We start from the raw sequence: 14013 nt of genomic DNA on the forward strand, positions 1-14013 counted from the left end.
ACGATCCATTTAAAGGATTCTGAATTTTTTTTTTATAATCGTGATCGCCAATTTATATTACGATAAGTAGTGTGAACAGTTCAGACGATTTCAAGACATTTCCAATTTTTTGTTTTTGTGAATATAATAGTGTTTCGTCAAATGTTTAAGGAAAAATTAGACAATTTTGGAATGTTTTTATATAATACTGGACAATTCCAATTTATGCTACGGTAAGTATTGTTATTAATTTAAACGATTTCGCAATTTTTTTTTTTTATTCCATTTTATTTTTTTAACTATATTGTCCCCCATGTTATGTTAGGGGATAATTTCTGCGATCAGTTTAGACATTTCTGAAATTTCTCTTCTCTTTTTTCGCTTTTCTTCTTTATAGTAACTCTAAGACTCTTAATGGACGTAAGTATTCTTCAAGATCTACGGACAGGAAGAGCGAGAGAGAGAGAGAGAGAGAGAGAGAGAGAGAGAGAGAGAAAAATAATGTGTTTCAGCCATTATATCGTGAAGCAGCCTATGTGAGCTGGAAGCATTACTTATTAGACAAATGTTTGCGTATAGTAACATATTTACTAGGAATAGGAATAGTAATACCTGTAAAACAAGTATAATGAATGCAGATTCTACACGGACACAGCTTTTAAGAAGGTATAATAATTAATAAATGATAAACAATGAATGTTTACTTTAAGCAGTTGAGGTTTGTGAATGATCTATGAACAGAGAAATCGAACGTAACTTTTTCTCAATGGCCATACACCACCGATCGCGATGTAGCTTTCGTGAAGTAGATAAACGTTCACGATCTCAAATAGTTTGATCTGAAAATAATTAAACCAAAAAAAAAGAACAACAAAAAATATAAAATAAAATAGTAAGCAACAAATTAGAAGGAATAGAGATATATATTATCCTCTTAAGTCTTCAATACTTCTTCGATTTGTTAAATTTGAAAATAGGAAACAGAAAAGAAAATGACCTTCGACCGATATCTCCATAGATAATGTTAAAACTTATCTTATTTTATTTAATTTTTTTTCTCCAGAAGGATTTTACAACGTTGTCATCCCCATTTTTATAATAATATAATTTAATAATAATTAATATTATTTAAATAATAAAATTACATTTGTATTTCCTTTCTTCTCATTTTTTCTATTTTTCTTATCTGTGCTCTTTCCATTTTTCTTTTTTTCGCTACGACGTTCAGTCCGTTTTTTATCGCAAGCAGGAACGTACATTCGAGATAACGAGATTGTAAACAAGATAAAATAAAATATTTTTAATACTATGATTTAGTTCAATAACAATGTGCTATTTCTTCTTAAATTAAATGTTTTAAATAAAGAAACGTAACATCGTTTATGTAATCAAATCTATTTCTTTGATAAGATACCCTTTCTATTCTTCATTTTCCTATTTCTCAATTCGAATGTAACACTTAAAGTTCTCTATTGTTTTTTTTTTAACTTTTCTCTTTAGAATTTTTTTGTTATCGTTCCTTCTACATAAATGTCCGAAGTACAGATAAATACGCCATTGATGTCTTCACAACCTAAAAACGTATGAGAACGTATGAATAAAAGATATTAATGATGATTGAAAAGATTATATAAATATATATATATTTATGGTGATAAAAGGACAGAACAAACGAAAAAAAAAATAAAATTTAATTTTTACTCACATCTGTGAATGTAGTCAACGACAACGCAAAGAATTTGCCGACTGTTAGTTCCATTTGTTTTGACGATCGCATCATACAAATGTGCATTAATTTAATCTCCTCTTGCGATATGTTGTACCATTTGCACTGATAAATTGATTCACCGAAGGATATGCTCTGTAAAATACGTTTTTAAACATTTATTAATCTGTAATAACAATTATCACTTATTTGCGTCACGGAAGAGGTAGTATGTGGAACTGGAAACCATGACATTTCAATCAGAATTACAAAAAGAGAAAAAGAGGAGAAAAAAATTTGTTTCCAGATATGCTTCTGAAGTCATGAATTCCAGAAGTTCTTAAATGTGATGTCAAATTTTTTGCGACACAATACATATAATTTATAAATTATTTGAATTTAGTATGTATAATGTAATATAAATCTGTGCAAATATATAAACATATATACACATTGATATTTAAATATAAAAAAATTGTAAAAAAATAATATCAAAAGTATGTAATTAGAAAATAATAATAAATAAATATAATAAATTATGTATCAAAAAAAAAAGAATATATGAATATATATGAAATTAAAAAATAATAGAGAAAAATAAATAGCTATAAACAAATAGAAATAAATATAAATGAATTATAAAAAATAAATAATTAACGTTTAGGTACATGTGTGTGTATGTTTCTTTAAAATGTGATACGATATCATTGTATTAGTAAAATAAAATGACTTATTTGCGTGCAAATGAGATAATTTACGTACTTCATTAATAAGACACTCTCCGATATAGCAATAAGCCAATAACGTGGTTAATACACGACATGCAATTATGACAAAAGCGATTAACTTTCTTTGCTCTCCTGCCGATATAGACTGGAAATAATAATAATTTAATCTAATATTTTCTAAAAAATATTTTCTATAAATAAGCAATAATAAAATTTATATGTTAAATTTACAACGAGCGAGTCATAACCAAGAAGAGAAAGATGAAGGGTACTTCCCAATAATTGTTGTAAAATCAGTATGTTGAAATTACTTTCCAAAGAATCAGCTAATCTGAAACATTCTACATAGTATATGTATACATAAATAAATAAATATATATATATATATATATATATATATATATATTTATATATATGCATATATTCAATTTATAAATTTCATTAATGCATTCTTTTGTTTATTTTATTCATTATTATTGGTATTATTATTATTATCATCATAATCAGCCTCATTATTAATAATATTATTATATTTATTTTTGTTATTATATATTATTATTACCGTACTAGACGTATGTGTCTCAAAATTAATTTTTTTATTCGACGTTTACGATTCTCCGGATTGTTCAAAACGTGCTTTACTTTGCAGGAAAGTGCAGAGAAAACACCGCTGACGTGGAGTACCAAACTGATTAATAGACAATCAGTTCCAACGTAACCGACGATTATAATTAGTACTATTAAAAACTCATATAGACAAAAAAAAACGTAGATTGTCAGATTTGTCGGTTCGATCGGCGGAGGAGTTTTGTATGGCAATACGTATCCGTAAGATGAATTTGCGACGACTGTAAGTAACAAAACAATTATAGAAGAAAGATTTTATTTTATTAGAAACTTTTTTTTATCTCTCTTTATTAAAATATTATTATAGAAAAAATTTAATTTCTAAATTTTAACTAATAATAAATGATATCTGTAAGATCAATTTTAGATTTTTCTCGAAACTATAATATTATTATTTCTTATAATATTATTTGTAATTGCTTTTAAAAAAAAAAAAAATAATTTTGGTTATTTTTTCTTCTTCCATCTAATGAACATTTTTCTTAACGAAAAATATACGGATATTCAATATTTTTGTATAAAAAATATTTTTAAAGCGTACAATAATATTAATTTCTTCTTTTAATATTTGAAATAAAAATAATATTAAAAATTTATTTTACGTGATTAAAATTTCTAACGATTTTATTTCGGACACCTGATATACAATAATACTATCTTCTGTTAAAGATAATACATATTTAATGTAAAAGATATAAAAAAAAGGATACAATTAGAAACAAGAAAAATCAACTCAAAAATATATTTCAATATATATTAAAATAAAGTATTTTAAATTTACAAAATTATAATAATATAATAAATTGAAATAAAAAATTATACAATTATATATAATCGAAATAAATTAAAATATTTAAAATATATTCACTAAAAATTAAAACAATAAAATTCGACAGTCGTTACAATAAAAATTATTCACGAATATAAAAAAGAAGATGATAAATAAAAAGAAAAGGACAATAGCTGAAGAACATTTACAAAAATTACTTATCCAAATGATAAAAAATAAATAAATAAATATGTAGTCGAATGTAAAAGAAAAGAATTATATTACGACATAAAATAAATAAAAGAAAAAGAGAGAAACAAAAAAAAATTCCATTAGTCAAATATGATTTTGATTTAATTATAATAAAATTTACCCATTTCAATGTTGATAGCTAAAAAGGACAGAAAATACAGCATAGCGGATGTGGTGCATGTTCCTAAACTGATCTTAACGATCAATAAACTAAAATTGTTATAATTTAAAAAAGCAATTTTTTCCTCATCGGTTTTGTATCTTTCTGGAATAAGATCGACTTTGATTTCCTTTAAAATTTCGGCCAACGAATTGCTATTCATTCTGCATATGCATATCTTCAATAACGTCATAAAATTGAACAAGTTCTCTTCAAAGCAAGCAATAACATATTCCATATTCGATATGTTATCGGTAATCGAAATGACTCCCATTATTAAATGTGTGGCCAAGTAAACAGCGAAAAAAATGAAAACCGGCTCATGAGTCTTTTCTGGCCAAATTCCCGCGCAATTTAACGTACGTTTGATCAAATCTATTACCCTCCTGGTACCGTGAAAGTCAAGCTCCTAAAACGAAGATTTTCTTATTTCTCTTATTCCTTTTTCTTTTTCTTTACATTCTTTATTTCTTTTTATTCATTTTTTTGTTTCTAGTTTTTCTTTCTTCTAATCAATTATTTAAGTTAATTAAATAATTTGCTTTCTCGAGAGTTATTGATAAATTGAATTTTTATTGCACCATATTTTTTGTTTCGTTTTGGTCTTTTTAAATCAGTCAATTACTACGAAACCGAAATTTTATTTTTGCATATCTTTCCATCTATTATGTATTTTTTATTTTTTTCTATTATCTAATTAAATATTTTGCTTCTTTGAAGTCTAATGATTAATTAAAATTTCTTGCATATTTTTCATTTACTTCTTTTTCTTCTCATTACTATTTCGTATAACAAAAAGAAAATGAAGAAAATTTTATTATATCCTTCAATATAAATTTTCAATATAAGATTTTTATATCTTTTAGTAAAAATGAAAGAGATGCAGAAAAAAAATATTATTTATTACGAATCGCCTTATAAAAAATTTTCATACTTCAGTAATTTATTTTTCTTTAGTATAACATATGAATAGTAAAGAATTGTAAATATAGTTTTCAAAATACGGATGGAAGAAAAAAACAACAAGTCATTCGTTGATTCACTTAACAAAAGACGACTAGAGATTTTTTATAATTGACTTAAAAAAGAAAATTATTTTTTAAAATCAATTTGACAAAAACAAAAACGCACATGCGTATGCACGGCCACACGTATCTTTTTGTAATCTTACTTGATCGAAAAAGAACAAGAAACCTGATAAGCAGAAAAGAAAGGAAAAAAAAAATAAATTCTAGAACACATATTCACCATGGCTAGCAAGGATGACATATATAAGAAAAAAACAATGTAAATTCTCAACATCGGTCGAAGAAAATGAGTTTCTTTAAATGAGTCCACCCTATGATTTATTTATTGAACAATTATCTTTGTAATAGAGCTTCATCAATATTTCCTAATTTTTTCTCTTTATAGATTTATGCTAGTCACATATAGAAGTTAGTAGAGATACATTCAATCCCATGCACAGACTGATCGATTTTAAAAATCGATTAATTGCATGTTAATGCACTTCAGATGAATATTTTCCACTCGGATCATTAAAACTTTTTACGATTCGATAGGGAACTTTTTTCTATGAATTTTTCGCTATTGTTCTTATTTATAATATGATAAGAAGAAAAAAAATTATCCACGAAAATCACTAAACGTTGCGCTGAACGATTTTTATTTGCTTTCACAATTTCCTCGTTCCTTTCTTTTTTCTCTTTCAAAAAATCACTTGTTAACTATTGACCCGACACTTGTCTCAACACACTCGCATTACGTGACGAAGACATGAACATATTAAAAAAAAAAATTTTTTTTAGGATCACCAACGTGTAATCACTCGTTTCTCTGGATACAACACTGATGTGGATCACTTAAGTATCGTGAACTTAACCAATCCTATCTTTTCGAATTCGTCGTAATTTTTCTCTTTTTATTCCTCCGTTAATGAACAATTGTTATTGGATGTATCAGACAACAACGTATCAATCGAATTCGAGTCGATTAATGTTAGAAGGTTAGAGAATAAATTCGAGAATGAAAGGTCGTGTAGCTTTTGCATTGGTTGGGAGGAGGAGAATGTAAGTTATGGAGAGTGGGGGTAAAAGGCAGAAACGAATGAGAGTTTGAGAGTTTCGTGGGTGGAGGGTGATGATTTATAATAACCTAGGATATTTTTTTCTTTTTAATTTTCATAACTTTCCGAAACTTCTCTTTGATTCTTCGTCGTTTCATTTCGTTCTTCTTTTCTTTTCCTTTTTTTTTGTTTCCTTGCATTGCAATTATCTTACCTACATTCAGTCTAACTTCTGTCTGTGTCTTTTTTTTTCTTTTTTAATAGATGGAAAGTCCTTTTCCGAACGTTTACAGAACGAAGAGACGTGTTTTAAACGTAAGAATTTAATGATCGTACGAAGAGGCATATGCATTATAGGGAAAAGTATGTGCAAGCATTAGTATAGCGTGTGCAATGATATGCTAAAGCAGTGTAGTTGACGGTTCACGGTAAGGAAAATTTTGCGTTTCGTTTAGACTGTTTTTTAGTTTCATTTTCGTTTTGTTTTGAAATGTAGGTCGCTATGGTAAATTTTACGATCCATTTAAAGGATTCTGAATTTTTTTTTATAATCGTGATCGCCAATTTATATTACGATCTATAGCGTGAACAGTACAGTCGATTTAAAGACATTTCCATTTTTTCTTTTTTTGTATATAATAGTGTTTTGTCGAAAGTTTAATGAAAAATTAGACAATTTTCAAATGTTTTTTTATAATGCGGGACAATACCAATTTATGTTACGATAAGTATTGTTGTTAATTTATATGATTTGCAATTTTTTTTTATTCTATTTTATTTTTTTAATAATTTTGGCCCACGTGTTATTTTACGGGATAAGTTCTGCGATCAGTTTAGACGTTTCTGAAATTTCAATTCCCTTTTTTCTCTTTTCTTCTTTATATTAACTCTTAGACACTTAATGGACGTATGTACTCTTCAAAATCTACGGACAAGGAGAGCGTGAGAGAGAAAAAGAGTGGTTAAATGCGTCTCAGCCATTATTTCGTGATGAGTAAAATTAGTAACACATATAAAACTGGTATAATGAATACAGATTCTACAGGGATACAGTTTTTAACAAGGTATGATAATTAATAAATAATAAATAATGAATGTTCACTTTAAGAAATTGAGTATTCTGAAAGATCTATGATCAGAGAAATCGAAGGAATCGGTAAGATACGTCGGAATGGAAGCGCATCATCTGAAATTGAAAGAACTGAAATTAGCACTCAAATTTTAATATATCTAATAATTTTATAATATCAATGTAAACTCAATTAATCGGATAAGTTATTCACTTTTCTTGTTTTATTTTGCACTTCAGTTCTCTTTATATGAATGATACCTCTTTTCTCTTTTTTTCCATATATGTATATATATATGGAAGTAATGACGAAAATTTTATTTTAAAAAATTTTAGATTTGGGAATAGTTTACATCGTCGTTATGTTGAAGTTGTCGATGCGATTTTCGACAATGTGTTCTATATGTGATTGTAACGGTAATAAACCCGAACGTTCCTCGTTCTTTTCGATGTATCCTTCGTCATTAACGATTTCGTTCTTGATAGTGATGATCAATGTAACCAAAATGGGATGAAAACGAATAATTATTATCCTTAAGAATGACAAACTCGGCACTAATGTTTCCAAAAGATTTTGTACCATGAGATAAATGTCGTCTATAATATCGTACAAATTGATATACGCCACTGTGATTTGTATCAAGCAAGAAGTGGCATATATTGCAAATTTAACGTAACTATTTCTCAATGGCCATACAACATTGATCGCGAAGTATCTCTCGTGAAGTAGAAAAACGTTCACGATCTCGAATGGTTTGATCTGAAAATAATCAAACAAAAAAAAAAACAACAAAAAATGGAAAATAAAAAAGAAGGTAATAGATTAAAAAGTATAGCAATAAATGTTATCCTTTCTTGTCTTCAATACTTCTTCGTCTTGTTACAATTAAAAAGAAGGAAACAGAAAAGAAAATGATTTTCGACCGATTTCTCTATACATAATGTTAACATTTATCATATTTTATTTAATTTTTCTTCTCCAGAAGGATTTCCCGACATTGTCATTCACATTTTTGTAGTAATATAGTTTAATAATAATTAATTTAATTTAAATAATAAAATCATTTTTGTATTTCCTTCCTTTTCATTTTTTCTCTTTTTCTTATCTGTGTTCTTTTGGTTTTTCTTTTTTTCGCTACTACGTTCACTTCGTTTTTTATTGCAATCACGGCCGCACAGTCGGAATAACCAGATTGTAAACAAGGTAAAATAAAATAATTTTTATACTATGATTAAGATCAATAAAATGGAACTTATTCTTCTTAAATTAAATGTTTGAAGTAAACAAACGTAACATCGATTATTTAATCAATTTTGTTTATTTGATAAGATGCCCATACTTTTTTAAATTTTTTCTTTATTTTAAATGTAACACTTAAAGATCTCTATTGTTTTTTTCTTACCTTTCCTCTGTAATAATTTTTTGTTTTCGTTCTTTTTACATAAACGTTCGAAGTACCGATAAATACGCCATTGATGTTTTGATAACCTAAAAACGTAGGCGAACGTATGAATAAAGGATATTAATGAGGATTTAGAAGATTATATAAATATATATATATATATATTTATATATATTTATGGTGAAAAAAGGACAGAATAAACGAAAAAAAGAAATAAAATTCAATTATTACTCACATCTGTAAATGTAGTTAACGACAATACAAAGAATTTGCCGACTGTCAGTTCCATTTGTTTTGACGATCGCATCATACAAATATGCATTAATTTAATCTCCTCTTGCGATATGTTGTACCATTTGGAGTGATAAAATGATTCACCAAAGGATGTGCTCTGTAAAATACGTTTTTAAACATTTATTAATCTGTAAAATCAATTTTCAATTATTTGCGTAAGGGAAGAGATAGTGGGTGGAACTGGAAACCATGACAGTTCAATCAGAATTATAAAAAGAGAAAAAAAAGCGAAAAAAATTTGTTTCCAGATATGCTTCTGAAGTCATGAATTCCAGAAATTATCAAATGTGATGTCAAATCTTTTGGGACACAATACATATAATTTATAAATTATGTGAACTTTGTATGTATAATGTAATATAAATCTGTGCAAATATATTCATATATATACACATTGATTTTTAAATTTAAAAGAATTGTTCTAAAAAAATAATATCAAAAGAATGTAATTAGAAAATAAGAATAAATAAATATAATAAATAATGTATCAAAAAATAATATAGGAAAATATTATATATGAAATTAAAATATAAAATATAATAGAGAAACATAAATAGCTATAAACAAATGGAAATAAATGTAAATGAATTATGAAACAAAAATTTCTTTATTTGAAAATATGAAACGATATCATTGTATTAGTAGTATAAAATGACTTAATTGCATGCAAATGAGATAATTTACGTACTTCATTAATAAGACACTCTCCGATATAGGAATAAAGTAATAGCGTGCTTAAAACACGACATGCAATTATGACAAAAACGATTAACTTTCTTTGCTCTCCTGCCGATATAGACTGGAAATAATAATAATTTAATCTAATATTTTCTAAAAAATATTTTCTAGAAATAAGCAATAACGAAATGTATATGTTAAATTTACAACGAGCGCGTCGTAACCAAGAAGACAGAGATGAAGGGTACTTCCCATTAATTGTTGTAAAATTAGTAGGTTGAATTCACTTTCCAAAGAATCAGCTAACCTGAAACATTCTACATAGTATATGTATACATATATAAGTATATATTAAATATATATATATATATATACATATATTTATATATATATGCATATATTTAATTTATAAATTTCATTAATGTATTCTTTTGTTTATTTTATTCATTATTATTGGTATTATTATTATTATCATCATCATCAGTCTCATTATTAATAATATTATTATATTTGTTTTTGTTATTATATATTATTATTACCGTACTAGTCGTATGTGTCTCAAAATTAATTTTTTTATTCGACGTTTACGATTCTCCGGATTGTTCAAAACGTGTTTTACTTTGCAGGAAAGTGCGGAGAAAACACCGCTGACGTGGAGTACCAAACTGATTAATAGACAATCAATTCCAACGTAACCGAAGATTAAAACTAGTACTATTACAAATTCATATAGACAAAGAAAAACGTAGATTATCAGATTTGTTGGTTCGATCGGCGGAAGAGTTTTGTATGGCAATACGTATCCGTAAGATGAATTTGCAATGACTGTAAGTAACAACACATTTATAAAGGAAAGATTTTATTTTATTAGAATCTTTTTTTTATGTTTCTTTATTAAACTATTACTATAGAAAAAATTTAATTTCCAAATTTTAACTAATAAGAAATGATATCTGTAAGATCAATTTTATATTTTTCGCGATATAATAATATTATAATTTCGTATAATATTATTTGTAATTGCTTTTAACAAAAAAAAAAAATAATTTTGGTTATTTTCTCTTCTTCCATCTTATGAACATTATTCTTAACGAAAAATATACGGATATTCAATATTTTTTTATAAAAAATATATGTAAAAATTACAATAATATTAATTTCTTCTTACAATATTTGAAATAAAAATAATATTAAAAATTTATTTTAACTGATTAAAATTTTTATGGTTTCTATTTCGGACATCCGATATATAATTATACTAAGTATGTTCTGTTAAATATAATATCTATTTGATGTAAGATATATAATTCAAAAGAAAAAGAATTAGAAAGAATAAAAATCAACAAAAATATATTTCAATATATATTAAAATAAAGTACTTTAAATTTACACAATTATAATACTATAATAAATTGAAATAAAAAATTATACAATTATATATAATCGAAATAAATTAGAATATTTAAAATATATTCACTAAAAATTAAAACAATAAAATTCGACAGTCATTACAATAAAAATTATTCACGAATATAAAAAAGAAGATGATAAATAAAAAGAAAAGGACAATAGTTGAAGAACATTTACAAAAATTACTGATCCAAATGATAAAAAATAAATAAATAAATATGTAGTCGAATGTAAAAGAAAAGAATTATATTACGACATAAAATAAATAAAAGAAAAAGAGAAGAACAAAAAAAAATCCATTAGTCAAATATGATTTCGATTTAATTATAAGAAAATTTACCCATTTCAATGTTGATAGCTAAAAAGGACAGAAAATAGAACGTAGCGGATGTGGTGCTTGTTCCTAAAGTGATCTTAACGACCATAAAACTAAAATTGTTATAATTCAAAAAAGCAATCTTTTCTTCATTGGTTTTGTATCTTTCTGGAATAAGATCGATTTTAATTTCCTTTATAATTTCGGCCAAGGAATTGCTATTAATTTTGCATATGCATATCTTCAATAACGCCATAAAATTGAACAAGTTCTCGTCAAAGCAAGCAATAACATATTCCATATTCGATATGTTATCGGTAATCGAAATGACTCCCATTGTTAAATATATGGCCAAGTAAACAGTGAAAAAAATGAAAACCGGCTTGTTAACCCTTTCTGGCCAAATTCCCACGACCTTTAAAGCACGTTTGTTCAAATCTATTACCCTCCTGGTACCGTGAAAGTCGAGCTCCTAAAACGAAGATTTTTCTTATTTCTCTTATTCTTTCTCGTTTCCGTTTTCTTTTTCTTTACATCCTTCATTTCTTTTTATTTATTTCTTGGTTCCTAGTTTTTCTTTCTATTAATCAAGTAATTAAGTTAATTAAATCGTTTAGCTTACTCGAGAGTTATTGATTAATTGAATTTTTATTGTACCATATTTTTTGTTTCGTTTTGGTCTTTTTAAATCAGTCAATTACTAGGAAACCGAAATTTTATTTTTGCATATCTTTCCATCTATTATGCATTTTTTATTTTTTTCTATTATCTAATATTAGATATTTTTCATTATTTTTTTTTTTTTTTTTTTTTTTTTTTTGATTAATATTTCGCATAACAAAAAAGAAAATTATGAAAATTTTAATGTTTCCTTCAATATAAATTTTCAATATAAAATTTTTATATCTTTTAGTAAAAATGAAAGAGATGCAAAAAAAAAATATTATTTATTACGAATCGCCTTATAAAAAATTTTCATACTTCAGTAATTTATTTTTCTTTAGTATAACATATGAATAGTAAGAAATTCTAAATATTTTTTTTCAAAATATGAATGGAAGAAAAAAACAACACGTCATTCGTTGATTCACTTAACAATAAACGATTCGTGATTTTTTATAATTTACTTAAAAAAGAAAATAATTTTTTAAAATAAATTTGACAAAAACAGAAACACACATGCGTATACACGGCCGCACGTATTGTTTTGTAATCTTACTTGATCGAGAAAGGAACAAGAAAACTGATAAGTAGAAAAGAATTGGAGAAAGTAATATAAATTTTGGAACACATATTCACCATTGCTAGCAAGGACGACACATAAAGTAAAGAAAACTACGTAACTTCTAAACACCGATCGAGAAAACTTCCTTTAAATGAGTGCACCCAATGATTTATTGATTTAGCAATTATCTCTGTAATAGAGCTTCATCAATATTTCCTAATTTTTGTCTCTTTATAGCTTTATGGTACTCATATATACACACGAGTGCACATACATTCAATCCCATGCACAGACTGATCGATTTTAAAAATCGATTAATTGCATGTTAATGCATTTCAGACGAACATTTTCCACTCGGATCATTAAAACTTTTAACGATTCGATAGGGAACTTTTTTCTATGAATTTTTCGCTATTCTTCTTATTTATAATATGATAAGAAGAAAAAAAATTATCCACGAAAATCACTAAACGTTGCGTTGAACGATTTTTATTTGTTATCACAATTTCCTCCTTCTTTTCTTTTTTTTCTCTCGAAAAATCACTTGTCAACTATTGACCTAACACACTCGCATTACGTGACGAAGACATGAACATATTAAAAAAAAAATTTTTGTTAGGACAACGAATGTGTGATCACCCGTTCCTCTGGATACAACACTGATATGGATCACTTAAGTATCGTAAACTTAACCAATCCTTTCTTCTCGAATTCGTCGTAATTTTTCTTTTTTTATACTTCCGTTAATAAACGATTGTTATTGGGTGTACGAGACAACAACGTATCAATCGAATTCGAGTCGACTAATGTTCGAAGGTTAGAGAATAAATTCGAGAATGAAAACTCGTGTAGTTTTTGCAATGGTTGGGTGGAGGGGGATGTAAGTTATGGAGAGTGGGGGTAAAAGGCTGGAACGAATGAGAGTTTGAGAGTTTCGCGGGTGGTGGATTATGATTTATAATAACCTCAGATATTTTTTTCTTTTTAATTTTCATAACTTTCCGAAACTTTTTTTTGATTGTTCGTCGTTTCGTTTCGTTCTTCTTTTCTTTCCTTTTTTTTTTTTGCTTCCTTGCATTGCAATTATCTTACCTACATTTTATCTAACTTCAGTCTGTGTCTTTTTTTTTCTTTTTTAATAGATGGAACGTCCTTTTTCGAACGTTTACAGAACGAAGAGACGTTTTTTAAACATTAGAATTTAATGATCGTTCGAAGAAGCATATGCATTATAGGGAATAGTATGCGCGAGCATTAGTATAGCGTGTTCAATGATATGGTAAAGCAGTGTAGTTGACGGTTCACGCTAAGGGAAGTTTTGCGTTTAGTTTAG

At 26.4% G+C, this 14013-nt stretch overlaps 2 protein-coding genes across 2 annotated transcripts; both read right to left on the bottom strand.

The window, feature by feature from the left end:
* Positions 1–529: 529 nt before the first annotated feature.
* Positions 530–4494, bottom strand: LOC124957219 (odorant receptor 45b-like). The gene is made up of 7 exons (XM_047514057.1): positions 4182–4494; positions 2975–3260; positions 2644–2743; positions 2447–2557; positions 1685–1840; positions 737–818; positions 530–591 (listed from the first exon to the last, which is right to left on the bottom strand). The coding sequence occupies exons 1-7, from the start codon at positions 4492–4494 to the stop codon at positions 530–532; spliced, it is 1110 nt and encodes a 369-aa protein (XP_047370013.1).
* A 4228-nt stretch (positions 4495–8722) lies between these two features.
* On the bottom strand, positions 8723–12899 carry LOC124957377 (odorant receptor 47a-like). Its single transcript, XM_047514373.1, has 7 exons — positions 12755–12899; positions 11480–11927; positions 10269–10554; positions 9937–10036; positions 9740–9850; positions 8993–9148; positions 8723–8843 (listed from the first exon to the last, which is right to left on the bottom strand). The coding sequence occupies exons 1-7, from the start codon at positions 12755–12757 to the stop codon at positions 8793–8795; spliced, it is 1155 nt and encodes a 384-aa protein (XP_047370329.1). The 5' UTR covers positions 12758–12899; the 3' UTR covers positions 8723–8792.
* Positions 12900–14013: the final 1114 nt, after the last annotated feature.

Source organism: Vespa velutina, chromosome 25, assembly GCF_912470025.1.
Source record: "Vespa velutina chromosome 25, iVesVel2.1, whole genome shotgun sequence".
NCBI lineage: Eukaryota > Metazoa > Arthropoda > Insecta > Hymenoptera > Vespidae > Vespa > Vespa velutina.